This window comes from Trachypithecus francoisi, unplaced genomic scaffold (genome assembly GCF_009764315.1).
Source record: "Trachypithecus francoisi isolate TF-2019V2 unplaced genomic scaffold, Tfra_2.0 Lachesis_group5, whole genome shotgun sequence".
Taxonomy (NCBI): Eukaryota; Metazoa; Chordata; class Mammalia; order Primates; family Cercopithecidae; genus Trachypithecus; species Trachypithecus francoisi.
Window position 1 is genome coordinate 143,762,753 of NW_022681470.1, and position 27,270 is coordinate 143,790,022.

The 27,270-nt window shown below is 54.8% G+C and overlaps 3 protein-coding genes across 15 annotated transcripts in view; 1 reads left to right on the plus strand and 2 right to left on the minus strand.

The window, feature by feature from the left end:
* RANBP3 (RAN binding protein 3) overlaps positions 1–13,543 on the plus strand; it is a 64,329-nt gene extending 50,786 nt beyond the window's left edge. For all 12 annotated transcript variants that reach the window (XM_033198318.1, XM_033198319.1, XM_033198312.1 and 9 more), the window contains 9 exons: positions 1,682–1,801; positions 3,989–4,092; positions 4,800–4,878; positions 5,756–5,858; positions 6,398–6,507; positions 8,385–8,505; positions 11,045–11,187; positions 11,709–11,895; positions 12,035–13,543. In XM_033198318.1, coding sequence (XP_033054209.1) covers positions 1,682–1,801; positions 3,989–4,092; positions 4,800–4,878; positions 5,756–5,858; positions 6,398–6,507; positions 8,385–8,505; positions 11,045–11,187; positions 11,709–11,895; positions 12,035–12,078 — 1,011 coding nt within the window. In that variant the 3' untranslated portion in view covers positions 12,079–13,543. The remainder of the gene's footprint in view (positions 1–1,681; positions 1,802–3,988; positions 4,093–4,799; positions 4,879–5,755; positions 5,859–6,397; positions 6,508–8,384; positions 8,506–11,044; positions 11,188–11,708; positions 11,896–12,034) is intronic.
* Positions 13,473–26,431, minus strand: CAPS (calcyphosine). Of its 2 annotated transcripts, none has more exons than XM_033198327.1 (5): positions 26,301–26,431; positions 14,870–14,976; positions 14,626–14,803; positions 14,224–14,430; positions 13,473–14,151 (listed from the first exon to the last, which is right to left on the minus strand). In XM_033198327.1, exons 2-5 carry the CDS (start codon positions 14,950–14,952, stop codon positions 14,050–14,052), a joined length of 570 nt encoding a protein of 189 aa, XP_033054218.1. In that variant the 5' UTR covers positions 14,953–14,976; positions 26,301–26,431; the 3' UTR covers positions 13,473–14,049. The 2 variants fall into 2 exon arrangements, with proteins under 2 accessions (XP_033054218.1, XP_033054216.1); XM_033198325.1 differs by lacking the exon at positions 26,301–26,431 and adding an exon at positions 15,052–15,786.
* Positions 21,718–27,196, minus strand: VMAC (vimentin type intermediate filament associated coiled-coil protein). Its single transcript, XM_033198328.1, has 2 exons — positions 26,301–27,196; positions 21,718–22,220 (listed from the first exon to the last, which is right to left on the minus strand). Exons 1-2 carry the CDS (start codon positions 26,489–26,491, stop codon positions 21,902–21,904), a joined length of 510 nt encoding a protein of 169 aa, XP_033054219.1. The 5' UTR covers positions 26,492–27,196; the 3' UTR covers positions 21,718–21,901.
* Between the last annotated feature and the right edge of the window lie 74 nt (positions 27,197–27,270).

The window sequence follows — 27,270 nt, forward strand, 5'->3', positions numbered from 1 at the left end:
GACATATACAAATTACTAGCAACTTCATATTCCATTATCTCAAGATAAATGCATTTGGTCTTAGGATATTTAGTTACAAAAGTCATGCCTGCATGTTGAAAATATTTACACAAAATGGAAATCCTAGAAAGTAACAAGTGGAAGCCACCCTCCAGCTGAGAGGGCCCCCGGTAAGCTCTGTCAGTGGCTTGAATTCTCTCCCGGCTTATATTCCTGAGCATTCCTCAACACAGACACCCCACACACACACACCACATACATACCACACGCACACACACCACACACACACACACCACATACATACCACACGCACACACACACCACACACACACACACCACATACATACCACACGCACACACACCACACACACACCACATACCACACGCACACACACCACACACACACACCACATACCACACGCACACACACACCACATACATACCACACGCACACACACCACATACACACACACCACATACATACCACACGCACACACACACCACACACACCACATACATACCACACGCACACACACACCACATACATACCACACGCACACACACCACATACACACACACCACATACATACCACACACACACACACCACATACATACCACACGCACACACACACCACATACATACCACACGCACACACACCACACACACACCACATACATAGCACACACACACCACATACATACCACACACACACCACACATACCACACGCTCACACACCACACACACACCACATACCACACACCACATACACATACACACACTACATACACAAAACACACACACCACACATACCCCACATACACACCATACATACCACACACCACACACACATATCACATACACCACATACACATAACACACATATACACCACACATACACACACGCCACATACACATACCACACGCACACACCACACATGCACACACACACCACATACACAACCACACACACTACATACATACCACACACACACTATATACACATAACACGCGCACACACCACACACCACATACACATACCACACACAGCACATACACAAAACACACACACCACACACATACCCCCACACATACACACCATACATACCACACACCACACACACATATCACATACACACACCAGACACCACATACACCACATACACACACCACACACACACACACACACGGGACTAGGTTTGCTTTAACAGAAATGGAATCGCACTTCTGTGTCCCACAAGCTGCTCTCTTCTCTGATCCGTGTATTGTAGGTGTGTCAGAGATCTACCTCCCTCTCGGTGGTAACAGCTGTGCTGTACTTTTTTCCCCCATATTTTCTAGTGTAAATTATTTTGTTCCTCAGCTAATGATGAACATCTAGGTTATTTCCTGTCCTCTGCCGGCACCAAGGCTTCTGCATGGCACAGGTGTTTCTTTTTTGTTGTTTGGAGATAGGTTCTTGCTCTCTCACCCAGGCTGGAGTGCAGTGGTGTGATCTCAGCTCACTGCAACTCCCAGGCTCAAGCAGTCCTCCTGTCTCAGCCTCCTGAGTAGCTGGGACTGCAGGCACGTGCAGAGGAGACGCGTGGAGTACATGACCTGGTGTGGGATTACTGGGCATCCATCTGGGCCAAGTGTGGCACTGGTTTTGATTACTCTGTTTTGTTTTTGTTTTTGATAGGAGAAAGAGCCCCAGAAAAATGAGTCCAGCAATGCCTCTGAAGAGGAAGCCTGTGAGAAAAAAGACCCCGCCACACAGCAAGCCTTTGTATTTGGGCAGAACTTGAGGGACAGAGTTAAGGTATGTGAGCTGTTGAACCAGCGCATTGACTTTTTATGCCTTCCCCAGGTTCAACAGCAGGCAAGTCAGTAGATTTTCCTTTTAACAGGGGAGGGGAAACGTGGGACAAAGAAGGTGTTAGTGAGGCAGCCCCATGGCTCCCGGCACAGTCAACTGCTGGTGTGCGTGTGCTGGGCCCTGGCAATTCCCCACCAGCGGCCCAGGCTTTGGAGCCCTCACCTGCAGTGGTTTCTCAAGTCAGGGTCCCTGGTACTCATGGTAGCAGGGGACAGGGGAGGTGACTGAACCTGAGGCCTCAGGCTTTCATAGCAGAGAAGAAAGACAGCATGGTCCAGCGTTCTCAGCTCTGCCCAGAGGTTTCTGTTCCTGGCTTCTCCATTTCAACACTAGCAGCATTATGGCTGGACCATTCCTAGTTTCTGAGGAGTCACCCTGGACACTGCAGGTTGCTGAGCAGCATCCCTGGCCTCCACCCACCCAATGCTCCTGACATCTGACAACCACAAATGTCCCCAGACGTGGCCAGTATTCCCTGTGGAGTAGAATCGCCCCCATTAAGAACTGTTACCTTATTTTTTTTTAAGTGGGGCAGGGTGGGGTGATGACACAGTCTTCTCTCCTGAAAAGGAGCAAAGCATCTGCCATCTCTTGGCTGCCCTCCAGGCATGTGGTCCTAGTTTGGAGACTGTGGGGTGGGGAAGGGCTGGCAGTGGTTGGGAACGGTGGCCCTGGACCATGCACTGGGACTCTAGGAAGACCAGGGTCAGCCAGCACCACCTTTCTCAGCCACAGACATGGAATGTGCTACAGCATCTCTAGAAACTCCACTGGCCAGAAGTTTCTTTCAGAGCCCGAGAGGCAGCATCGGTGGCTGTGTCTAGAGACATTTGTGGTTGTCACAACTGGGAGGTACTTCTGGAGGCCAGGGATGCCACTCCACCCGTTGCAGTGCCCAAGATAGCCACACCACAGGGAATGATCTGGGCCCCATGGCAATATGTCAGTAGTGTCGACGGGGAGGACCCTCGAAATCAACAAAAACCTCTCTAGCATGCAGAAAGCACTGGCTCGTGTTTTCTGCTTTCCTTTCTGTTACTCACCGTCCAACAGAAGCCCAAGTCGAGAAGCATGGAAAGTTGATGTTGCTGTTGCCATGGCTTTAGGCGAAATAATGAGTCCCTCAGGGGCTGCTCCCTCCAAGGAGGAAAGGAGGGCAAGAGGCGGAGAAGGGCTTGGCCCGTGGAGCTCAGGCCCTGTGGAATCTCTGCCTTGAGTCTGGGGAGACGGCTGCTTTGAATTTGGTGGGGTCGGCTTCTTGTAAAAGTCAGAGACCTGCGTGCACTTCACAGTCTCAGTCAAATCCCAGCCTCTCCTTCCAGGGCAAACGTGAGCCATGGATTTTTTTTTTTTCTTTGGACACGGAGCCTTGCTGTGTCACCCAGGCTGGAGTGCAGTGGCTTGATCTCTGCTCACTGCAACCTCCACCTCCCGGGTTCAGGTGATTCTTCTGCCTCAGCCTCCCAAATATCTGGGATTACAGGCACCCACTGCCATACCCAGCTAAATTTTTGTAATTTTAGTAGAGGTGGGGTTTCTCCATGTTGGCCAGGCTGGTCTCGAATTACTGACCTCAAGTGATTCCCCCCAGCCTCAGCCTCCCATAGTGCTGGGATTACAGGCATGAGCCACTGCGCCCAGCCAGAGCTGTGGTTTCTTAACCCTCTGAGCCTCTGCTTCCTTGTTGGTCCCTAACATTCCCCCTCTCAGGCCTCATGAGGATTAAAGCAGATCGTGCATTTGACAGACTCAGCATAGCAACTGGTAGGGAAGAGGCCCTCAAGAAATGCTGTTTCTATCATGTTCATAGTAAACCCCCCAAAACACCAACTTTATAACATTGTGTTCTCCCTATGAAGCGTTGACCAAGAGGCCCGCTTAGGCGTGGTTTTATAACGAGGCGGAAAAGGCTCCCTGAAGCCTCATGAGCTCTCTCTCCATCTTAACTGTTAAAGCAAAAGGTGGCGGAGTTGATTACAGCCCTGCCCCCAGCATGTGCACATGCACACCCAGGCGGGTGCAGGAGAGGGCTCATGACTCCCGGCAGCTCCATGCAGCTCAGGGGCTCTGCAGACACCACCCCACCCCCCACCCTACCCCCCATTACTGAGCACTTTGTCTCATTCCCAGCTGATCAACGAGAGCGTGGACGAAGCCGACATGGAGAATGCTGGACACCCCAGCACAGACACGCCAACTGCAACGAACTATTTCCTTCAGTATATCAGTTCCAGGTGTGTGTCTCAGGCCCAGCAGCCAGCCTAGCATGGGGATGCAGGTGGCCGCAAGGGCTTCTGCCACAGAAGGGTCTGTGGTCCCCATGCCTGACTCAGACCCACAATCCAGCTTGCTCTTGGGCCCGTCTCTCATTCCCCACTCTGGGCACAACCGTGGGTGGGCCAGGACTCTAGGCCTTGTTCTGTGATTCACTGGACGCCTGAGACAGGACCGGAGTTCTGTGGGCTTGTCCAGGGGCCCATGGAGGATACAGCCCAGCCCTTGGAGTGTGCCCTCTGTCTCGCCGACCTCATGCCCAGAGCAGAACAGGGCAGGCTAGAGGCGCCTCCTTATCCTGGGTTTGGGCACCTGGGGCAAAGACCTCAGCATGCCCTTGATTGGCGTGGCTGCTACCCACGGCCCAGCTGCCCCTCCAGGTATCTCAGAAGAAAGCGTGTCCCGCCTGGGAGATGAGCGGGCCGAACAGGTGGAAGGTGGCTTCCCTCATGCTGTGGGTCCCTCCATCAGAGCGAGCTAAGGGTTCATGTTTCCAATGGCACAGGGAGGCATGTGGCGCCCTGCCTCTGACACGCCACCCTGTGCACAGTAGGGGAGACCCCTCCACTGTGCCCTCTGCGCCAGTGTGTCTCCATGGGTGCCCACACATTTGCCTAGCCACATTCCCACATGACGCCCCCACACTCACTGCACATCTTCTCTTCAGTTTAGAGAACTCAACCAATAGTGCCGACGCCTCCAGCAACAAATTTGTATTTGGCCAGAACATGAGCGAGCGAGTTTTGGTGAGTGGCCGTGTTGGGAATGTTCTTGGGGACCAGAGGCGCTCGGCATCAGCCCCAGATCGAGGGGACATGGAGCGCGGGGCTGCTGTGTTGTCCTTTGTGAGATGGGGATGGCTTCAGTCACAAGTGAGAGAGGGAAGACCCTGCTCAGACTTGGCGTGAAAACTGGCCAGAGCCACTGGCTGCCCAGGAGCTGGCATTCACTCTTCCCAGCTCCTCTCTGCTGACCAGGGCCAGCTTCATCCCCAGATGGGCTTCCCTGGAGGCTGCAGGGCCCTGCTGACAGTCGGAGTCCACGATTCCTCCCCACCAGGCCAACTGACAAAAGTCGTGTGGGACAGGGCTGCCGGCCTCCCTGCTCCTGTGAGCATAACTGCGGCCAAGGCCTTTTGTGCATGGAAGGCCTGTCTCCGTTCCCAGGAGCCCAGCCAGCCTGGGAGAGGGTTCTAGAATGGCTTGCCTACCTCTTTACATGTGTTCCTTTTTCTTCCTGATTCCACCCAGCTCCACTGTGACTGCGTGAGGGCCTGTCCTGAGCTGCCTGGTCACTCTAGCTGCTTGAGTTATGCCGCATGAAGGACTCTGCAGCTTCTCTTCCTTTATGGCCACGCTGCCTTTTTTCTACTTCAATGAAATAGTCAAAGTCTTGCCTCACCCAGACGGAGTGTCCAGTGTGGTCCGAGGGGACTGTTGGCTGGTGGCACTCACCCCCTGCTGATGCCTGAGGGACCACGTGGAGAGCTCCCAGGCAGTTCAGGGTGTCACCAGGAGCGGGCAGGAGTGCTGGGAGCAGCAGGGTGTTGGGGGCCAGGCAGAGAGGTGCTCAGAGCTGCAGCTGAAGGACCACACAAGCTCCCTCTTCCTTGTATGCCTGCAGAGCCCCCCAAAATTAAACGAGGTCAGTTCAGATGCCAACAGGGAAAATGCAGCTGTCGAGTCAGGGTCTGAGTCCTCGTCCCAGGAGGCCACCCCTGAGAAAGGTACGTTACCATCCTACCGCTGCATGGGGCTCATGGTAGGTCATCTTGGGGGATGATGAGGGGATGCTGGGTCCATTCACACCCCCAGCCGGGAGGGATAAGGGGCCCAACTCCCGCAGCAGTAACAACCACATGTGAACCAGCTACTAAGCCAGGGCCGTGACCTCCAGGGTCCTGCCTTGCAGTGAGCAGAGACAGGGGTTTATGATAATGAACTCGAGGGGCTGTGTCGCCTTGTGGCTGTGGGGAGGGTGGGGAGGCGCAGACAGCAGGCGTGGAGGAGTCCCTCACTGTCCCCCTGTCCTCTGCTCAGCAGGAACAGGAGAGTCTAGGGCCACACTTGGCCCCCAGATGGTCTCCCTGCAGCTTCTGAGACCGTGTGCCCTGGCTGTGTCTAGGGACCACTTGGGTTGCCAGGTCAGGCCTGCCAGGGGCAGCTGGCATCCTTGAGACCAGAACCGACCCTCTCATCTCCTGTGAGCTGCATGCTCTCCCCTTGCCAAATAATTAGTCAGTCTTTTTGGCCAATAACTTTTCAGAGTCCCTGGCCGAGTCGGCAGCCGCCTACACCAAGGCAACAGCGCGGAAGTGTTTGTTGGAAAAAGTGGAAGTCATCACCGGGGAGGAGGCGGAGAGCAATGTGTTACAGGTGAGGGGCCGGCCCCTCCTCGATGGCCCTGGGTCTTCCATGCACCTGGGGTCCAACCCCAAGGGCTGGGCGCACATCCTCTGAGCACACAGGCCTGCCACTGAGATGACAGAGAGGCCACTGGCCCTACACTCTGGGACTTTGTTGGTGGCGCTTGTAGAGAGAGCTTAGGCTCTCTCTAAGGGGTTTCTTGCATGTCTTTGGTTTCAGAGGAGGAGAATCTGTTTGAGACACTCTTTGTTTTGTTTTAATTTTTTTTGAGACAGGGTCTTACTCCGTCATCCAGGCTGGAGTGCAGTGGCACGATCTTGGCTCACTGCAACCTCTGCTTCCTGGGTTCAAGGGATTCTCGTGCCTCAGTCTCCTGAGTAGCTGGGATTACAGGAGTGCACCACCACACCCAGCTAATTTTGGTATTTTAGTAGAGACGGAGTTTCATCCTGTTGGCCAGGCTGGTCTTAAACTCCTGACCTCATGTGATCCACCCGTCTTGGCCTCCCAAAGTGCTGGATTACAGGCGTGAGCCCCTGCGCCCAGCCTGAAGCATTCTTGATGGTTCAGGGAATGACAAAGACTGTCATAACAAACATCTCTTGTAACCCAGAGCTGACAACTGTATTTGTCACCTGGCATCCTGTGGTGTCTTCGTAGGGAAAAAAATCAGGTGCAGCCAGAGCTTCCATCCCACTGTCCCCTGTTGGCATCCCCCATCCCCTCCTCCTGAGGCCACACCATCCAGGTTGGGCAGCATCCATCTGCTTCCTCTCCTGTGGCACATAAGCATGTGTCTGTGTCTGTAAACCGGGTGGCGTATTGTGGGGTTTTTAAGAACACTGCTTTTTTTTCCCCACTTACATTTTGTAATCCCCACTTACATTTCCCCACTTATATTTCCTGTTGAAAGAGATTGACACAGTGGGTATGTGGAAAGCCATGTAGGGGTGTCTGTCTCGTATTTTTCTTTGTTTATATATACACAACTGCTGTATTGAAATACAGTACACATGCTATATAATCCACCCTTTTAAAGCATACAATTCCGTGGTTTCTAGTATATTCACAGTTAGACAACTTTCACCACAATCTAATGTACATTTTTGCCCCCAAAAAGAACACTGTCCCATTCCCCCAGAAAGAGCATCCTCCGTTTGCAGTCACTCCTCCTCCCTCCCCAGCCCCTGGCAGCCACAAATCCACTTCCTGTCTCTGTTTTTTGCGTGTCCTTGACATTTCATATAAATGGTGTCGATGCACTATGTGGCCTTTCGTGTCTGGCTTCTCTCGCTGAGCCAGGGGTTCATCCACCTTGCGGCAGGGGTTGGAGCCTCATTCTTCCTTAAGACTGAGTGAGATGCACTGTGGGGACGGGCCACATGTGTCGGTCCATTCCTCCTTGAGGCTGGGCTACGGTGAATGATGCTGCTGTGCGCGTTCATGTGCGATCTGTGTGTGAACACAAACAGATGTTCCATTTCTCTTGGGTACATATCGAGGAATGGAATTGTTGAGCACTTTGAGGAGCTGCCAGACCCTCTTCCACAGCAGTGGCACCGTGCGGCCTTCCCACCGGCAGTGTGTGAGGGTTCCAGCTTCCCCACGTGGGTACAGCCATCCTAGAGTGCACAGAGAGGTTTCTCACTGTTGTTTTGCTTTTCATTTCCTTAGTGATTCTTTTAATTTCCGATACCCCTTTTACAACGTAAAGCCTGTTCTAGCTTGAGGGCAGGACAAAAACACTGACGAAGGTGGGCCCCCCCACCCCAGGCCATCATTGGCCAGCCCTGGCAGTCCACACAGGCTAAAGGGTGACTCTTAGGGTGTGGCTGCAGCAGGACACCAGCTGGGGTCTCTGCTCACCAGCGGCTACTGTGTTCCAGATGCAGTGCAAGCTGTTTGTCTTCGATAAGACCTCACAGTCCTGGGTGGAGAGAGGCCGGGGGCTGCTCAGACTCAATGACATGGCATCCACGGACGACGGCACGCTACAGTCCCGACTAGGTGAGCTGCAGAGGGCTGGGCTGTGGCCGCAGGAGGACTGGGGACTGTGCAACTCCAAAGGGAACGAAGCTGGGGAGATCCTGACCCTACCCTTGTGAGAGTCAAGGCACAGAGTTGGTCCCCCATGAGAGCTGCCCCCCAAACCCACTCCCTGCACACAGCCCTCAACACCACCCTTGCACACTGGCTCCAGCTGCCAGCTTGTCCGTGACTCTCTTAGTGTCAAAATGGACAAAAGTCTGTGGAAGTTTTTAAACTGATTTTCTGACAGTGAAAGTGGCAGGTTTATGATAGAAAGGAAAACAAAATCAAACATCAAGTCTAATCTCTTGATAAAGAGAAATTTTGACCGGGCATGGTGGCTCACGCCTGTAATCCCAGCACTTTGGGAGGCCGAGGTGGGTGGATCACTTGAGGTCAGGAGTTCAAGACCAGCCTGGGCAACATGGCGAAATCCTGTCTCTACTAAAAATACAAAAATTAGCCAGGCGTGATGATAGATGTCTGTAATCCCAGCTACTCAGGGAGGCTGAGGCAGGAGAATTGCTTGAACCTGAGAGGCGGAGGTTGCAGTGAGCCAAGGTTGAGCCACTGCACTCTAGCCTGAGCGACAGACCAAGACTCTGTCTCAAAAAAAATAAAGTATACTGTTTTTGAAAAACTTTCATGTTAATATTCCACTGACAGTTAATGGACTCTTCCCTATTGGTGGACGTTTAGCTTGGAGTACCTGCATACACACACCCAGTTAGGGAAATCAGCCCGTGTGTGCACACTTGAAATGTGGGCGTGTCCTTTTTTTTCTTTCTAAAAGTGATTTCACTCCATCACCCAGGCTGGAGTGCAGTGGTGTGATTGTCGCCTCAAATTCCTGGGCTCAAGTGATCCTCCCACCTCAGCCTCCTGAGTAGCTGGGACGACAGATGCACACCACCACGTCTGGCTGGTTTTTTATTTTTGTCTTTGTAGAGATGGGGTCTCCCTATGTTGCCCAGCCTGGTCTTGAGCTCCTGGCCTCAAACAGTCCTCCCACCTCAGCCTCCCAAAGCACTGGAATTACAGGCGTGAGCCACTGCGCTGGGACCATCTTTTTGTTTTATCTTCCTGAGGCAAAGCATCTTCTGGCCTTTTCATAAATACGGGTTGCAGGCCCCGCAGTAACTCAGGTGGCCTCCTTGAAGGGTGGTGTTCGTGCACTTCCATCAGAAACACTGCCCTAGTCAGAGCAGACAGGCGGCCCTGCAGGCTGGGACTGCGCTTTTGTTCCCCATGAGTGTCTTTTTTTTTTTTTTTTTCTGAGACGGAGTTTCGCTCTTGTTGCCCAGGCTGGAGTGCAGTGGCGCAATCTCCGCCCACTGCAACCTCTGCCTCCCAGGTTCAAGCGATTCTCTTGCCTCAGCCTCCCGAGCAGCTGGGATTATAGGCACCCACCACCAAGCCTGGCTCATTTTTTTGCACTTTGAGTAGAGACAGGGTTTCTCCACGTTGGTCAGGCTTGTCTGAAACTCCTGACCTCAGGTGATCCGCCCACTTCGGCCTCCCAGAGTCCTGGGATTAGAGGCATAAGCCACCGTGCCCGGCCTCATGGACATCTTGTGTTTTTCCTTTTGTCTCGTGGAAATGTTCAAATGTCAGTGGAAGGAGAGGGCATAGAGCGCTGAGCCCCCAGGTCATCCCCTCTGCCTGGGTCATCAGCCTGTAGCCCCGTGGTAGCAGTGCCCTCCCCAGCCTCAGGGAGAGCAAAAGCACCCCCGTCTTTCTCCCACTCGGCCTCTGAGGTGGGCACCTGGGCTCAGGGAGATCTGTTTGCTGAGCCAGGGCAGGGGTCAAGTTTCTGACCCTCTCCAGGCCTGCTCCAGTGGGAAGATAGGGACTTGGCTGAGTCCATGGGGTGGGCACAGGCCTGGTGCGGGGGTGTTCCATCCTCTAGATTAGAGTCAAGGCCCTGCCATTTCCCTCCGTAATCTGCTGCCCTCAGTCCTCTTGTCCCCTCTCCATGGAAGCGCTAAGCTATGGTCCTACTCTGCCTTCTCCTAAGGAAACCAGAGGGCAGGGCTGGCCCAGTCCGGGGAGGCCAGTCAGGAGGGCGTGGACTCCCACGGAGGCCGATGTCTCGCACACACAGGAAGCGCACACACCTTGAGTATCAGTCCCTGCCTCCCGCAGCCCACCCCGTGCTCCTGTCTCATCCCCTCTTCTCCAAGGGAACTGCCATCCTGGTGCCCCCTTGTGTGGACCAAACACAACCTCCCACAAACTGCATGTGGCCTCTGGCCACTAATCTGCAGCACCAGCCTGTGCAGCCACCCACAGTTGTGGCCTTCAGTGGTCCAGCTTGGGGAGGAGGAGCCCGCCCCGGGAGCAGGTGTGCCAGGGCTGGCCTCAGGGAGAAGTCTTGCTCTGTGGGTAGGTCCTGGGAGGATCTTGGGCTTTTGCGCGGTGATGTTGCTTTCCCTCTGGACTGTGTTGGCTCTCAGAGCTGGCTGTTTGGGAGGTGGCCAGGGTGGGGGCCAGGGCTGAGTGGCCTTGCTGGTTGCAGTGATGCGGACCCAGGGGAGCCTGCGACTGATCCTCAACACCAAGCTCTGGGCCCAGATGCAGATCGACAAGGCCAGCGAGAAGAGCATCCGCATCACAGCCATGGACACTGAGGACCAGGGCGTGAAGGTTTTCCTGATCTCGGTGAGCCAGCCACGCGGGTGCATCTGGGACCCCTCATCCCACCGGCCATGTGGGGGTTCCTGGGCACACAGATAAGCAGGACGGTGGGGAGGGGAGCAGGGAGGGGCCTCAGGTGCTGCCTGGGACACCAGAAGCACTATGGGACCTGCCAGTCCCAGCCTTCAGGAATAGAGATCATAGTCCTCGTCCCCTTCTCACCCCAGAGAAGCCGCTGGGGTTTGGCTGAGGGGTTGTGATGTGTTCAAGGCTAAAAGCCCTGTGGGGCGGTCACCTCTGTCCTGTGTCATGGTGTCACAGTCGAGTCCACCAACCCTGACCTCTGGGATACTCCCAGCCACCTGGGAGTGGTGGCATCCTTTCAGGGAGAGGCCGGCAGGCCCAGGGCCTGGGGCCAGTGGCCTCCCCACAAGGCCTTGTGGCAGTGTCACCTCTGAACCTTGGGACTTGGCACTTGTGTTCTGCAGAAGACAGGAGAGGGTAGGACTGGGGTCCGGGGGTCTCATACCCTCCTCCCGTCCCAGGCCAGCTCCAAGGACACGGGTCAGCTGTATGCGGCCCTGCACCACCGCATCCTGGCCCTGCGCAGCCGTGTGGAGCAGGAGCAGGAGGCCAAGATGCCCGCGCCTGAACCTGGGGCAGCCCCGTCCAACGAGGAGGATGACAGCGACGATGACGATGTCCTGGCTCCTTCAGGGGCCACTGCAGCTGGTGAGTTCGGTGGTCCCTACCCTGGGGGGATAAAAGGAGCTGCCCACCATCCTTGATCCAGTGCTGATCTCCTGGCGGGGGTGGCCAGACCTGGGAAGTGCGGGCTCCATCCTGACGCAGGGCTGCTGCTTCCCTGCAGGTGCTGGTGACGAAGGGGACGGGCAGACGACCGGGAGCACATAGCGGCCGGGAGCCCGGCTGCACACCAGGCTGCTGCTTTGTCCGTCTGTCCGCCCGCCCACCCGCCCCCCACCCCGCAGGCAGCGTCCAGGTGCGGGGCCGGGAACCACACACCCCGCTGGGCCGGCCACAGTCTGGACCCGCACGTCCTGTTCAAAAGCAGACTCGGGAACTGCCTGAATGTGGTTTGGGACATGAGACCTCATCATATTGATGAGTGAAACAAACAAGAACATTTCCTCCCTCCCCTCCTTCGAATTGAAATGGCACATTAAGACTTGTCACGGCTTCTCACTGGGACTGGAGACCTCGTTCCTTCACCCTGCGTGTCGCCAGCCTCTGGGTCCAGCCAGAGCCCCTGGCTTCTCCGCTGCCCACACCCTTCCCTCCCTGCTGCGGGGCCCCGCCCTTGTGGGGAGCAGCTGGCCCTCTGCCCCTGCCCGGGACTCCCCGAGTACAGTCCTGGGACCCCCGCCCAGCCTGGGGACTGCTCTGAGTGTAGACACTGGGCCCATTGGACATGCTGTTAACTACTATCTTCATTTCCCACTTCCCCTCCCTGATTGGGGGTGTATATTTTACATCTTTTTTTCTTTTTCTTTTCAAAGGCTTTGTTTTGGTTTCTTAGGTGAAGATGCTCTCGAGCGTTGAGCAGGCGCAGCTCCGTTGAGGTCCGTGTCCCCGACCTGTGGTTCTGGCCTCTGAGGTTGGGGGCTCACTTGTTTCCCACCCCAGGTACCTCCAGGCTGAGTCACGGGGTGATGAGGAGTTGGGGCCCTGTCTGTCCTAAGCCTGGAGAGTGCCTATCTAGGAAAAGGTCACTGGACCTGGAAGGGTCCCCAGGGTCCCCTGACTCCTGTCTCTATCTGTCACGTGGTTCACCATCCTCAGGCTCCAGGCGCAAACTGCTTCCCGCTGTTGGCCATCCCTTCCCCAGCCGCAGGTGTCACTGCCCCCAGGACTGTCCAGGGCCAGGGACCTCTGAGAGGCAGAGGGGTACCCTCACCAGGTCTTGGTGGAAGAGCCAGGGGGCTGGTCCCAGAATAGGCGGTCTCACAAGCACGCAGCACACTGGAGTGGACACCTGTGCCCACCTGACCCTGGGGTGTGGCCAAGAGCCAGCTGGCACCACCCACCTAGGGAGGCTGAGGAGGAGGTCCTCTGGGCACAGGGCCTCTTTGGGACTTCAGAGGAAATCTCCAAGCCCCACCCTCGGAGGGTTAAGAGAAGACCTCCTGCAGCTGTGCCGCCCACACCTCTAGGTCGCCAGAGCCCTGGCCCACAGCCCCCAGCAAGCCTGAGCCAGGGAAGAACCAGAGGCCCTCCCGAGAGACCCAGTCACACGTCTCTGCTTTAAGCCTTAGCCAGCTAGTGACGAGTACGAGATAACGCCCATGTGTTTTGGAACATTTATGTAAGATTGTCATATGAAATGTATTTGGGAACTACATTAAACTTTTAACTAAAACCCCAGCCTCTGCATGCGCCAGGGGCCTCAGGAAGCCCCTGACCAGGAATGGCCTCCACCTCCCTGGGCCAGGACCTCCGGCTCCACACATGGGCAGGTCCAGACTGCCTTCCAGGATAGCCTCCACACACAGCCTCCCACCCGGGGTCGCCTGGCTTCCTGGGGCACGTGCAAGGGAGGGGTGGGGAGCAGCAGGCCGGGTGGGGGGATCAGGGGACCTTGGCAGGGGCATCCGCAGGGGCTGCAAGGCCTCAGGTCAGCATGGCGTGGGTGGGGACAGCTTTTCTCCCTGGGGTCCTGAGCCAGTGACTCAGGACCTTTGTCCCACCTCCCCCTGGTGGCCCAGCAGGGACCTGGTCTAGCCGGTCTTGCAGCCTCCATTGCCCCACCTGCCCCTCCCCGCTCTGTGGTGTGGCTGTCCAAGAGAGAAGAGGCCCAGGGAAGTGAGGTCTCCAGCGGGGGTGGGGAGTGACAGGCCAGGGCAGCAGGGCTAAGCCCGGAGCTGCTCACAGCTGCCAGGCACTGGTCATCATGGCCACGAACTCCTCATCTGTGTTCATGGAGGCACTCACGCCGCTGTAGTAGTCCTGGAATTCTGCCAGCGTGACCTGGAAACAGAGGGCCGTGAGGGGGCGGCCCAGGAACTGCCTGGGGAGGGGACCCCCAGCGCAGACACCCACCTGCCCGTCCTTCTCAGAGGAGTCGAAGTTGTCCAGGAAGCGGCGCAGCACCTCGTCCTCGGTCCACTCCCCACTGCGCACCTTGGGGTGGGCACGGCCACTGTACACCCCGCGGAGGTCATCCACTGTCACTACGCCGTCCCCACTGCGGTCCAGCTTGGCAAATGCAGCTGCGATGACTGCCTCCCGGGCCTGGGACATGGGGGGCTAGGACAGGAGGTGGTGACTGGGGGTGCTGGGTAGCAGACCCAAACCCCCAAGACACTGCAGAGCACCGGGGCTGTCACCCCTAGCAGGCGCCTCTTAGCAGCTCTTGGGGAGGAGTCCCCTGTCCCCACATCACAGCATCCTCTGTCGCCTCACGCCCAGGCCACACGCCTTGACTGCGAGGTGGGGGCTCACCCGCAGCGCCCGAAGGAACTCCTCCAGATCCAGCGTCCCGCTGCCGTCGCGGTCCCACCTCCTGCACACACCCTCTGCCTCCGCCTGCTCCAGCACCAGCCCGAGTTTGGCCAGACCCCGCCGGAACTCGTCAGCGTCCAGGGATCTGCTCCCGTCCCGGTCTAGTTGGCGGAAAAACCTGGGGACAGGGGACACAGTTGGAATAGTGGTCTCAGGGTCAGGAAGGCGAGAGGGGACAGCTCACCTGGCCAGGCCCTGGATGCCTGAGGCCCCGCGGGACAGGCACTGCGCCCGGAGTTTCTCCATGGTGGCGTCCACAGCGTCCATGCTGGGTCTGGGCTCTCTGGGCAGCTGGAAGGGAGAGAGGTCAAGGTGGGGACTCCTGCAAGCCCACCCTGGCCAACTGCCCCTTGTTCAGATGCTCACCTGGCCTGCGTCTGTCCCAGAGTCCTGCCTGCCGGGCCTTCTGTTAGCTGTGTCGTGCCTAGGGAAACTGTTGCTAGTGGGAGGTGCCTCTGGAGACGGGGCGGGGCCCAGCTGCATGAATGCACTGTGCTGGCCGACAGTGGATGGAGGGGAGAGGGGAAGCGAGGGGAGGGATGGGTGCATCCAGCCTGACTGCTTACTCAACTGCCAGCCCCACAGGGCCTGGGACACAGCCAGATCCCTGTGGCATTGCATCCCTTCCTGGCTGCAAGGAGGAGGGGCAGGCCACTGCCCTGCAGGGGATGAAATGCCCTGGGTGGAGACAAGTCTGTGGTTAGGGAGGCTTGAGGCATGATTCCCGTGTGACCCTGGTCAGGTCCCTTTCCCTCTCTGGGCTTCATGGGGGTTTCGCAGCCCCAGCCAGGGCTGACAAATTGCTGAGGAATCAAAGTTCAAAAAGGGCCCCAGGTTCTGACCGGCCACAGCGGCTCATGCCTGAAATCCCAGCACTTTGGGAGGTCTAGGTGGGAGGATCACTTGAGCCCAGGAGTTTGGACCAGCCTGGGGAACATACAGAGACCCTGTTTCTATTGTACAACAACAAAAAAGCCCCAGGTGGGCTGGGCGCGGTGGCTCACACCTGTAATCCCAGCACTTTGGGAGGCCGAGGTGGGCAGATCACGAGGTCAGGAGTTCGAGACTAGCCTGACCAATGTGGTGAAACCCCGTCTCTACTAAAAAATACAAAAATTAGCTGGGCATGGTGGTGGGTGCCTGTAATTCCAGCTACTCAGGAAGCTGAGGCAGGAGAACCTCTGGAACCCAGGAGGTGAAGGTTGCAGTGAGCCAAGATTGCACCACCGCATTCCAGCCTGGGCGACAGAGCGAGACTCCATCTCAAAAAAAAAAAAAAAAAAAAAGGCCCAGGTCCTGGGGCCCCAAGACCTCCTGCCCAGGCCCACCTCCAAGGGTAGGTCCTGCAACCCCACAGGGACTGAGCTGAGCATGCGGGACACCTCTGCTCACTGCCCCACGAGGCTCGTCACTGGCGATCGTCAGAAGCCAGTCCCAGGACTTCTGTCTTTACAGATGTTTTGTTGTTGGTTTTCAGGCCTGAAATGTGACTTAGTGGGCTCGCTCCTGACAAGGTGGTGAGCCAGAGGTTGTGACCCCAAGTGGAGGAGCAGCCCTGATCCCGGACATAAACCTCAAGGGACGAAGCCACCTCACCGAAGGCCTTCAACAGAGATGTCAGATATACCTGCCCGCTAAGACGGGTGGGTTTCCCAGGACTTGCAACATGCGCCCTGTTTGGGAACCCACCGTTCCCCCAGAACTAAGGATCATCAATCGGAGCCTTCTCCAAGCCTGGCCTTACCTCGCCCACAGCACAATTATATTGTCAGAAGTTGCCTTGCCTGAGCACAGTGGCTCATGCCTATAATCCTAACACTTTGGGAATCCAGGGCAGGAAGATCACTTGAGCCCAGGAGTTTGAGACCAGCCTGTGCAACATAGTGAGAACCCCCATCTCTACAAAAAACACAAAAAATTAGCCAGGCATGGTGGTGTGTTCCTGTAATCCCACCTACTCGGGAGGCTGAGGCAGGAGGATTGCTTGAGCCCGGGAGTTGGAGGCTGCAGTGAGCTATGATTGCATCACTGCACTCCAGCCTGGGTTACAGAACAAGACCCCGCCTCTTAAAAAATAAATAAACTGGCCAGGCGCCGTGGCTCACGCCTGTAATCCCAGCACTTTGGGAGGCCGAGTCGGGCAGATCATGAGGTCAGCAGTTCGAGACCAGCCTGGCCAACATGGTGAAACCCTGTCTCTACTATAAACACAAAAATTAGCCAGACATGGTGGCTCACGCCTGTAATAACAACACTTTGGGAGGCCGAGGCGGGCAGATCATGAGGTCAGCAGTTCGAGACCAGCCTGGCCAACATGGTGAAACCCCATCTCTACTAAAAATACAAAATTAGCTGGGCGTGGTGGTACCCGCCTATAATCCCAGCTACTCGGGAGGCTGAGGCAGGAGAATGGCGTAAACCCGGGAGGTGGAGCTTGCACTGAGCTGAGATCGCGCTACTGCACTCCAGCCTGGGCGACAGAGCGAGACTCCGTCTCAAATAAATAAATAAATAGATAGATAGATAGATAGATAGATAACTTAAAAAAGAGGTCAGGCGCAGTGGCTCACACCTGTAATCCCAGCACTTTGGGAGGCCGAGGCGGGCGGATCACTTGAGGTCAGGAGTTCAAGACCAGCCTGGCCAACATGGTGAAACCCCCATCTCTGCTAAAAAAAAAATAATAATAATAAACAGCTGGGCATGGTGGTGCATGCCTGTAATCCCAGCTACTCGGGAGGCTGAGGCAGGAGACTCACTTGAACCCTGGAGGCGGAGGTTGCAGTATGAGCCAAGATCATACCACCGTATTCCAGCCTGGGTGGCAGAGTGGCAGAGTGGCAGAGCCAGACTCCATCTCAAAAAAAAAAAAAGGGGGGGGTTGCCTTTGGAGTCTGAAACCCATCTGTAGGTTACAGGCAACCTGGTGTCTTGATTCAAGCCACCACTGATGTAACATCATCAGTTTTATGAGAAACCATGGTGACATCTGGCTGCCAAAATCCTGAGGGCTCACTGCAATCCAGAATTATTTAAATAGGCAGAGAAATACTTTCATGTCTATGAGTGTTACAAGCAGCATTTTTTTTTTTTTTGGTCTGTGTAGAGAACTATAAAATATAACCACTATTATTGAAGTGCTGTTTTGGCATCTCATTTTTACATGTTTAGTAAGGATTTCTTGGGAGGCCAATGCAGAAGGATCACTTGAGGCCAGGAGTTCAAGACCAGCCTGGGCAATGTAATGAGACCTTATCTCTAGAAAAAATGCAAAAAACTCAGCGAGGCATGGTGGCATATGCCTGTGGTCCCAGCTACTTGGCAAGCTGAGGTGGCAGTCTGAGGAGCCCAGGATTTTTTTTTAGAGGGAGTCTCCGTCTGTCACCCAAACTGGATTGCAGTGGCGTAGTCTCGGCTCACTACAGCCTCCATCTCCTGGGTTCAAGTAATTCTCCTGTCTCAAACTCCCGAGTAGCTGGGATTACAGGCATGCGCCACCACACCCGGTTAATTTTTGCATTTTTAGTAGAAACGGAGTTTCACCATGTTGTCCAGGCTGGTCTCAAACTCCTGGCCTCAGGTGATCCACCTGCCTTGGCCTCCCAAAATGCTGAGATTATAGGTGTGAGCCACTGTGCCCAGACGAGCCCAGGATTTTGAGGCTGCAGTGAGTTGTGATCACACCATTGCACTCCAGCCTGGGCAACAGTGAGACTTTGGTCTCTTTAAAAACAAAGAAAACAGAATTTGAGCAAGAACTTCCCCCAAAATTGAAAGTGGCCCTGGCCCACCAGACCTGGAGTGTGTTCCCTTCACACCTCTGGGCCTCTGGTTTTGTTGTTGTTGTTGCTGTTATTGTTTTTTGGTTTTTCTCTGAGACCGAGTCTCACTCTGTTGCCCAGGCTGGAGTGCAGTGGTGCGATCTCCACTCAGTGCAGCCTCCGTCTCCCGGGTTCAAGCAATTCTTCTTGAGTAGCTGGGATTACAGGTGTCCGCCACCACACCTGGCTAATTTCAGTATTTTTAGGAGAGACGGGGGTTTCACCATGTTGGCCAGGCTGGTCTCGAACTCCTGACCTCAGGTGATCCACCCATCTCAGCCTCCCAAAGTGTTGGGATTACAGGCGTGAGCCCCACACCTGGCCTGGGCCTCACTTTCCACAGCTGTAAAATGAAGACAAAGCCTATGTTTACAGGGAACTCGAAGATTAGACGCAATCGGTGTAGAGTGCTTTGCGCATGCTCCCTAGATTCCACCTGGCCCAGCAGGACCCTACCATGAGGCACAGATAACACAGAGGGCCTCCCTCTTGCCGCCAAGCCAGGATGAAAGGATGAAGGACCCAGGCCAGGAAATCATCCGGTTTATTCTTGAGCACAGACAGGCCCCAGCCTGCCTTTCCTTTGTACAAACAACCCCCCTCCTTGTTCATCCAGAGGAGAAAATGGGCCCATTGTCACTGCACTGAGGGGTCACTGTTGCCAGGCAGGCAGGCAGGCGCCATCCTGAGGGCCGTGGGTGGCCTCCGACCTTTCTGGTCTGAAACAGGCTGTGCCCCTGGGCGGTTCCTGGTGGGACAGTTCCCTGAGTGAGGAGGTGGGGGAATGATTGGCCCCGAAAGGCACAGGAGTTTTCTCCTTTCCCTGGTTTGACAACAAGTAAAGCACCCTGAATGTCTTGGACTAAGAAGGACAGCGCAGAAACAAGGAGTTCAAAAATAGATTCTTTAGGGCGTATAAAAAGGAGACAGTTGTGTGCTACAAAAGCTAGGCTAGGGCCAGGCACGGTGGCTTACCCCTATAATCGCAGCACTTTTGAAGGCCGAGGCGGGTAGATCACCTAAGGTCAGGAGTTTGAGACCAGCCTGGTCAACATGGTGAAAGCCCCTCCCCCCCGTCTCTACTAAAAATACAAAATTAGTTGGGTGTGGTGGTGGGGTGCCTGTAATCCCAACTACTCTGAAGGATGAGACAGGAGAATTGCTTGAACCTGGGAGGCAGAGGTTTCAGTGAGCCAAGATCATACCACTGCACTCCAGCCTGCGTGACAGAGCCAGACTCCATCTCAAAAAAAAAAAAAAAAAAAAAAGCTAGGCTGGCTCGAGGGGGCCTCATCACGTCAGCAGATGTACTAGGGGTCCCCTGGCTCCCTTTAGGAGCCCACAGACCCATCCTGTTCTTCCTGGGGTATGTCAGGCACTGATGACAAACAGAGAACAAGACAGACAAAAATCCCTGCCCTCATAGAGCTTACACTCTGATGGTAACAAGTTCAGTAAAGAAAATAAAATGAAGCTGGATGTGGTGTGGTGGCTCATAAGATCGCTTGAGCCCGGGCAATATAGCAAAAGCCTGTTTCTACTAAAATTTTTTTTTTTTTTTTTTTTTTTGAGACGGAGTCTCGCTCTGCCGCCCAGGCTGGAGTGCAGTAGCCAGATCTCGGCTCACTGTAAGCTCCGCCTCCCGGGTTCACGCCATTCTCCTGCCTCAGCCTCCCGAGTAGCTGGGACTACAGGCGCCCGCCACGTCGCCCGGCTAGTTTTTTGTATTTTTAGTAGAGACGGGGTTTCACCATGTTAGCCAGGATGGTCTCGATCTCCTGACCTCGTGATCCGCCCGTCTCGGCCTCCCAAAGTGCTGGGATTACAGGCTTGAGCCACCGCCCCCAGCCTCTACTAAAATTTTAAAAATTAGCCAGGCATGGTGGCGCGTGCCTGTAATCCTAGCTACTCAGGAGGCTGAGGCAGGAGAGTCACTTGAACCCAGGAGGCGGAGGTTGCAGTGAGCCGAGATGGCACCACCGCACTCCAATCTGGGTGACAGAGGGAGACTCCGTCTCAGAAAAACTTTTTTTTTTTTGAGACGGAGTCTGGCTCTGTCGCCCAGGCTGGAGTGCAGTGGCCGGATCTCAGCTCACTGCAAGCTCCGCCTCCAGGGTTCACGCCATTCTCCTGCCTCAGCCTCCCGAGTAGCTGGGACTACAGACGCCCGCCACCTCACCCGGCTAGTTTTTTTGTATTTTTTAGTAGAGACGGGGTTTCACCGTGTTAGCCGGGATGGTCTCGATCTCCTGACCTCGTGATCCGCCCGTCTCGGCCTCCCAAAGTGCTGGGATTACAGGCTTGAGCCACCGCGCCCGGCCAGAAAAACTTTAAAAAAATAAAATAATTAGCTGGGCATGGGGACACATGCCTGTGGTCCCAGCTACTCGGGAGGCTGAGGTGGGAGGATCTCTTGAGGCCAGGAGTTCAAGGCTGCAGTGAGCCATGATCACACCTCTGCACTCCAGCCTAGGCGACACAGTGGGACCTTGTCTCTGTAAAGAATAAATAAAAATAAATTTGTCTTTATTGGCTGGAGCCTTCCAATTCTGGTGTGGGATAGAAAACTAAGAAAATGCATTCGTCCTGGGATCGGAGCTGCTTCAGTAGGAACAAGAATCAGGGCAGCTCCCCGCCCCCCACAAAAAAAGGAGAAAAACTCAAATAATGGGGAACTTGATACCATTTACATTCACCAGACAGAAAAAGAGAGGTCTCAATTCAGGTGCTTCAGGGGCCAAACTAAGAGAAGTAAGACCAACAGAGGCCAGGCACGGTGGCTCACACCTGTAATCCCAGAACTTTGGGAGGCCTAGGCAGGCAGATCACTTGAAGCCAGGAGTTCAACACCACCCTGGTCAACATGGTGAAACCCCCATCTCTACTAAAAATACAAAAATTAGCTGGGCGTGGTGGTGCGCATCTGTAATCCCAGCTACTTGGGAAGCTGAGGCAGGAGAATCGCTTGAACCCAGAAGGTGGAGGTTGCAGTGAGCCAAGATCGCACCACTGCACTCCAGCCAGGGTGACAGAGTGGGACTCTGTCTCAAAAAAAAGACCAACAGAAACTCACACCCTGGCTAAAGAGGGTGCCCTGGACTCCAGGCAATTATGGCCAAATCTTGCCAGAAATCCAGATCTTTGTGTTTGCATTACCAGGTTTTTAGCAAGGGTGACTGATTCAAAGTTTAAAAACAAACAAGAACACTTCTGTCTGGGTTAAACGTCTGCATCTGGCCTGTGGGCCTATTTGAAAACTTTGACTGTTTAGCCCGTTCTGATGCTTAGACAGGACTGTGGCTCTGCCATTGGGTCCCCCTGCAGGATGCTGCTGACTCCCAAGGACATTGACAGCAGTGGCTTTCTGTCTCCATTCTGGAATCTGCATTCCAGGCTCACACTGTGGTCCCAAACACTGCAGGCTGGAGGTGGTCCCTGCCTGCCTCTTCCCCAGTGCTATTGGCAAGGGGTGGACCAGGCCCACCGGGGGGTGGATGGCCGGGGTCACTGGCCGGCACGGGCCCCAGGCGCTCAGCCTCAGCCAGGGCAGCCAGCAGCCCGGCCAGGGGTGGTCGGCGGCGGCAGATGTCCTGCAACAGCTCAGCCCGGGGCTGCAACTGCCTAATGAGCTTGTCCCTCTGCTGCACGGCGGCCTGCAGGCTGTGGACAGTGGCCTCTGAGGTCATCAGCTGCTCCTGGAGTGTGGCAATCTCACTGGCAAGAAGGCAAGAAGAGGTGATTACGGAACTGAGGACCACAGCGCCTGTTCCTCCCTGCTCCAGACCCCATCACCTTTGGGGTAAAGCCCACATTCCTCACCACTGCCTCAGGGTCCTCCCTGGTTATGAACGGAATGTTTCTTTGTTTTTACTATTATTATATTTTACTTTTTTTTTTTGAGATGAAGTCTCGCCCTGTTGCCCAGGCTGGAGTGCAATGGCACAATCTCAGCTCACTGCAACCTCTGCCTCCAGGGTTCAAGTGATTCTCCTACCTCAGCCTCCCTAGTAGCTGGGATTATAGGTGCCCACCACCATGCCCGGCTAATTTTTTGTATCATCAGTAGAGACGGGGTTTCCCCATGCTGGCCAGGCTGGTCTCAAACTCCTGACCTCATGATCCGCCCACCGTGGCCTCTCAAAGTGCTGGGATTACAGGCATAAGCCACCATGCCCAGCCTATTATTATAATTTTTGTGACAGAGTGTCGCTCTGTTGCCCAGGCTGGAGTTCAGTGCAACCTCTGCCACCCAGGTTCAAACAACTGTCCTGCCTCGACCTCCCAAGTAGCTGGGTTTACAGACATGTGCCACCATGCCCAACTGATTTTTGTATTTTTAGTAGAGACAAGGTTCTGCCATGTTGGCCAGGCTGGTCTTGAACTTCTGACCTCAAGTGATCCACCCGCTTTGGCCTCCCGAAAGGCTGGGATTACAGGCTGAGCCACTGCACCCGGCCTGAACTGAATGTTTCTGTCTCCCCAAAATTCATATCATGAAGCCCTAACCCCAATGGGAGGTGTATTAGTCCATTCTCACAATGCTATAGGGACATACCTGATACCGGGCGATTTATAAAGAGGTGTAATTGACTTACATTTTCACATGGCTGGGGGCAGCCTCGGGAAACTTACAACCACGATGGAAGGCACCTCTTTACAGGGCAGCAGGAGAGAGAGAGACCAGCAAAGGGAGACTCCCTTATAAAACCATCAGATCTCCCTGACTGATTGGTTGAGACGGAATCTAGCTCTGTCATCCAGGCTGGAGTGCAGTGGTGTCATCTCAGCTCACTGCAACCTCCACCTCCCGAGTTCAAGCAATTCTGCTTTAACCTCCCCAGTAGCTGGGACTGCAGGTGTATGCCACCATGCCCAGCTAATTTTTTATTTATTTATTTATTTATTTTTTATTTTTATTTTTACTAGAGACAGGGTTTCACCATGTTGGCCAGGCTGGTCTCGAACTCCTGACCTTAGGTGATCTGTCTGCTTCAGCTTCCCAAAGTGCTGAGATTACAGGCATGAGCCATTGCTCCCAGCCATCAGATCTCGTGAGAACTCACTCACTATCATGAGAACAGCATGAAGGGGAAACTATCCCCCATGATTCACTTACCTCCCACCAGTCCCTCCCACGACACGTGGGCATTATGGGATTACAATTCAAGCTGACATTTGGGTAGAGACACAAAGCCTAACCATAGCAGAAGGGTATCTGGAGATGGAGCCTTTGGGAGATGATTAGGCTTAGATGAGGTTGTCAGGGTGGGGGTCTCTATGATGGGATTAGTATGCTTATATGAAGAGATGAAAAGAACTCCCTAGCTCTCTCTGCCCTGTGAGGATGCAGAGAAGCCAGAAATCTGCAAGCCAGGAAGAGGGCCCTCGCCATAACCTGACCATGCAGGCACCCTGCTCTCGGACGTCCAGCCTCCAGAACGCTGAGAAAGAAACATCTTGTTTAAGCCACTTAATTTATGGCATTTTGTTTTTTTGTTTGTTTGAGACAGAGTCTCTCTCTGTCGCCCAAGCCGGAGCGCAGTGGCGCAACTTCTGCTCACCACAACCTCTACCTCCTGGGTTCAAGCGATTCTTGAGCCTCAACCTCCCGAGTAGCTTGGGACTACAGGTGCATGCCACCACACCCAGTTACTTTTTTATATTTTTAGCAGAGACGGGGTTTTGCCATGTTGGCCAGGCTGGTCTCAAACTCCTCAGCTCAGGTAATCTGCCTGCCTCAGCCTCCCAAAGTGCTGGGATGACAGGCATGAGCCACTGCCCGGCCAGTTTATGGCATTTTCTTATGAGAATCCTCATTGCGTCCCCTCACTCTTCCTGCAGTTCCTTCTTTTCCAGTATCTTTCCCCATCTATTCTTAGTAGGCTCTTCCTCCAGGAAGCCTTCCCTCTGAGACCCCTCAGAGCCCCATATGCCCCTCCATCACAGCCCTTAACCACCAATGATGTAACTGCCCAGTGACATGTCCGTCTCTCCACTGGACTGTGGACGCCCAATGGGCAGTGCTGAGTAGGTCTTACTGATGTGCTCCAGTACCCAGCATAGTGGCTGACACACAGTAGGGGTTCAAAGAAGATGAACGGATGAGTGCCTGGCACACAGCAGATGCTCGGTAAAAATGAATGAATATGTCCAATTAGCTCTGAATTAATAGGTCCCACCTGGGCCCCAGCTCCTCCCACCTTCCTGGGTGCCTGTCTCATCTCTTTCATCCTCAGCTATCAGAGGGACTCTTCAAAAATGCTGATACGGGACAGCATGGTGGCGCACGCCTGTAATCCTAGCACTTTGGGAGGCTGAGGTGGGAGGATCGCTTGAGCCCAGAAGTTCCAGGCCAGCCTAGGCAACACAGTCTGACCCCATTTCTAAAGGATTTTTTTTTTTTTTTAAATCAGCCAGGTGTGGTGTTGCACGCCTGTGATCCCAGCTACTTGAGAGGCTGAGGAGGGAGGGTGAGACTGTAGTGAGTTGAGATCGCACCACTGCATTCCAGCCTGGGCAACAGAGCAAGATCTCATCTCAAAAATAATAAAAGACAGACAGGCATGGTAGCTTATGCCTGTAATCCCAGCACTTTGGAAGGGTGAGGTGGGAGAATTGCTTGAGCCCAGGAGTTCAAGACCAAACCGGACAACATGGCAAAACTATTTCTACAACAAAATACAAAAAAATTAGCCATGCGTGGTGGTGGACGCCTGCAGTCCCAGCTACTGGCAGTGGTCAGACTGAGATGGGAGAATCACCTGAGCTCCGGAGATCGAGGCTGCACTCCAGCCTGGGCATAAGAGTGAGGCCCTTCCTCAAAAATAATAAATTTAGGCTGGAGGCGGTGGCTCACGCCTATAATCCCAGCACTTTAGCAGGCTGAGGTGGGAGGATCACCTGAGGTCAGGAGTTAGAGACCAGCCTGCCCAACATGACAAAAAGCAATCTCTACTAAAAATACAAAAAATTGACCGGGCGTGGTGGCTGGTGCCTCTAATCCCAGCTACACGGGAGGCTGAGGCAGGAGAATCGCTTGAACCCGGGAGGCGGCGGTTGCAGTGAGCTGAGATCATGCCACTGCACTCCAGCCCAGGCGACAAGAGCGAAACTCAGTCTCAAAAAACTCATAATAAATTTAAAAAGTTAAAATGCTGATATGGGCCGGTCGTTGTGGCTCATGCCTGTAATCCCAGCACTTTGGGAGGCCGAGGTGGGCGGATCACCTCAGGTCAGGAGTTCGAGACCAGCGTGACCAGTATGGCGAAACCCTGTCTCTACTAAAAATACAAAAAAAGTAGCCAGGCGTGGTGGCAGGTGCCTATAATCCCAGCTACTCGGGATGCTGAGGCTGGGGAATTGCTTGAACCTGAGAGGCGGAGGTTGCAGTGAGCTGAGATCCTGCCACTGTACTCCAGCCTGGGCGACAGAGTGAGACTCATCTCACAAAAAAAAAAAAAAAAAAAAAAAAATGCTGATATGATCCCTCTTCCCCAGCTGAAGAGCCTGCTATGGCTCCCAATGCCTACGCTGGGTGGTCTGTGGTCCCTGCGTCGCTCAGCACCTGTGGGAAAGTGGGCCTGTTTGAAGTTAGAGGCCCACACCTGTGTCACTTCTCTCAACTTTACATACTGATTACTAATTAGAGTTTTTTGGTGTTTTTATCAATCCCATAAACAGTCTAGCTTCCATACGAGTGCACACGGTTCCCCCTACCCTTCCTTGCTTTCCAGCCACGGCTCTGCCTCCGCCCACCGCCTCGGTGAAGTCCACCTGGCCGGCCCCGGGCCTCACCGGTCCTTGGCGCGACCCAGTTCGTCTAGGGCAGCGCGCAGCTGCTGGTCGTGGAGGGCCAGGCGCTCGGCCTGGGCGTGCACCGTGCGCTCCGCCGCGTTCAGCCGTGCCTCCAGCTCCGCCGCGCGCCGATGCACGGCCGCCAGGTGTGCGTTCGCCTCCCGGATCTGCAAGGCAGGCGGCGTCGACATGGCCCAGGCCGCTGTCCAGGCCCGGCCACGCCTCCGGGCGGCCCGGAAGTGGCAAGGCCCCGCCCCCGGGATGGCCCCGCCCCTCTGAACCTCCGCGCGATTGGTCGCTGACCCCGCTAGATTCCGCCCCACAGGGCTAGGTCGCGCTCTCCTCAAACCCAAACACTACCACCGGTTCCGGGATCATGAAACTCCGCCCCTGAGTTTGGGCTCACTCTAGGACTGGACAAGATCTTGACAGCCACGCCCCCAGGCTGGCCACATCCTTTGGCGGCCAGCGCAACTCAGGCTCTGGAAACGGGATTGGTCACACCTTCGATACTGTCCCCGCCCTACTTGGAAGCTAACACCAGGATTGGCCCGGACTCCGCGAAGCAGCATGTTGCCTGTCAGGGGCAGAGCCAGGCACGGCCTCGCCCCTTCATCCTTTATACAGTCTCGGATTGGTCAAGTCCCTTTTAGGTTCTGCCTCCAATTCTAGCCACGCCCTCAAGTCAAGCGCCTGGGTACTTCGTCCGGCCTAGGGCGTGGAATAGCCGCTGGTTGGACAGAGGCCACGTCCCGCGGAGCTTCTAGTATTTTCATTGGTCACTTTCCCGTCTAGTATTGTCATTGGTCACCTTCCCGATAATCCCCGCCCCTGATCCTGTCCATGGTCCAAAACAGTAGCACGCGGCTTAGACTCCAGCTTGATGACTGACCACAGGGCATGACCACTCGCAAAACAGATTCTGACACTGGGTGTGGCCACATCCCCGCCAAGCCCCGCCCCACAGCCA

What these genes read in the sequence shown, in the direction of transcription:
- CAPS (XM_033198325.1), bottom strand. Translation starts at nt 15,306, where the DNA reads ATGCAATGCCACAGGGATCTGGCTGTGTCCCAGGCCCTGTGGGGCTGG. An exon ending in CTGGGACAGACGCAGGCCAG is followed by an intron (nt 14,977 to 15,051) that starts GTGAGCATCTGA and finishes TCTCCCTTCCAG; the next exon opens with CTGCCCAGAGAGCCCAGACC. An exon ending in AGTTCCTTCGGGCGCTGCGG is followed by an intron (nt 14,431 to 14,625) that starts GTGAGCCCCCAC and finishes CTCCTGTCCTAG; the next exon opens with CCCCCCATGTCCCAGGCCCG.
- VMAC (XM_033198328.1), bottom strand. Translation starts at nt 26,491, where the DNA reads ATGTCGACGCCGCCTGCCTTGCAGATCCGGGAGGCGAACGCACACCTG. An exon ending in CTGGGTCGCGCCAAGGACCG is followed by an intron (nt 22,221 to 26,300) that starts GTGAGGCCCGGG and finishes CCTTCTTGCCAG; the next exon opens with TGAGATTGCCACACTCCAGG.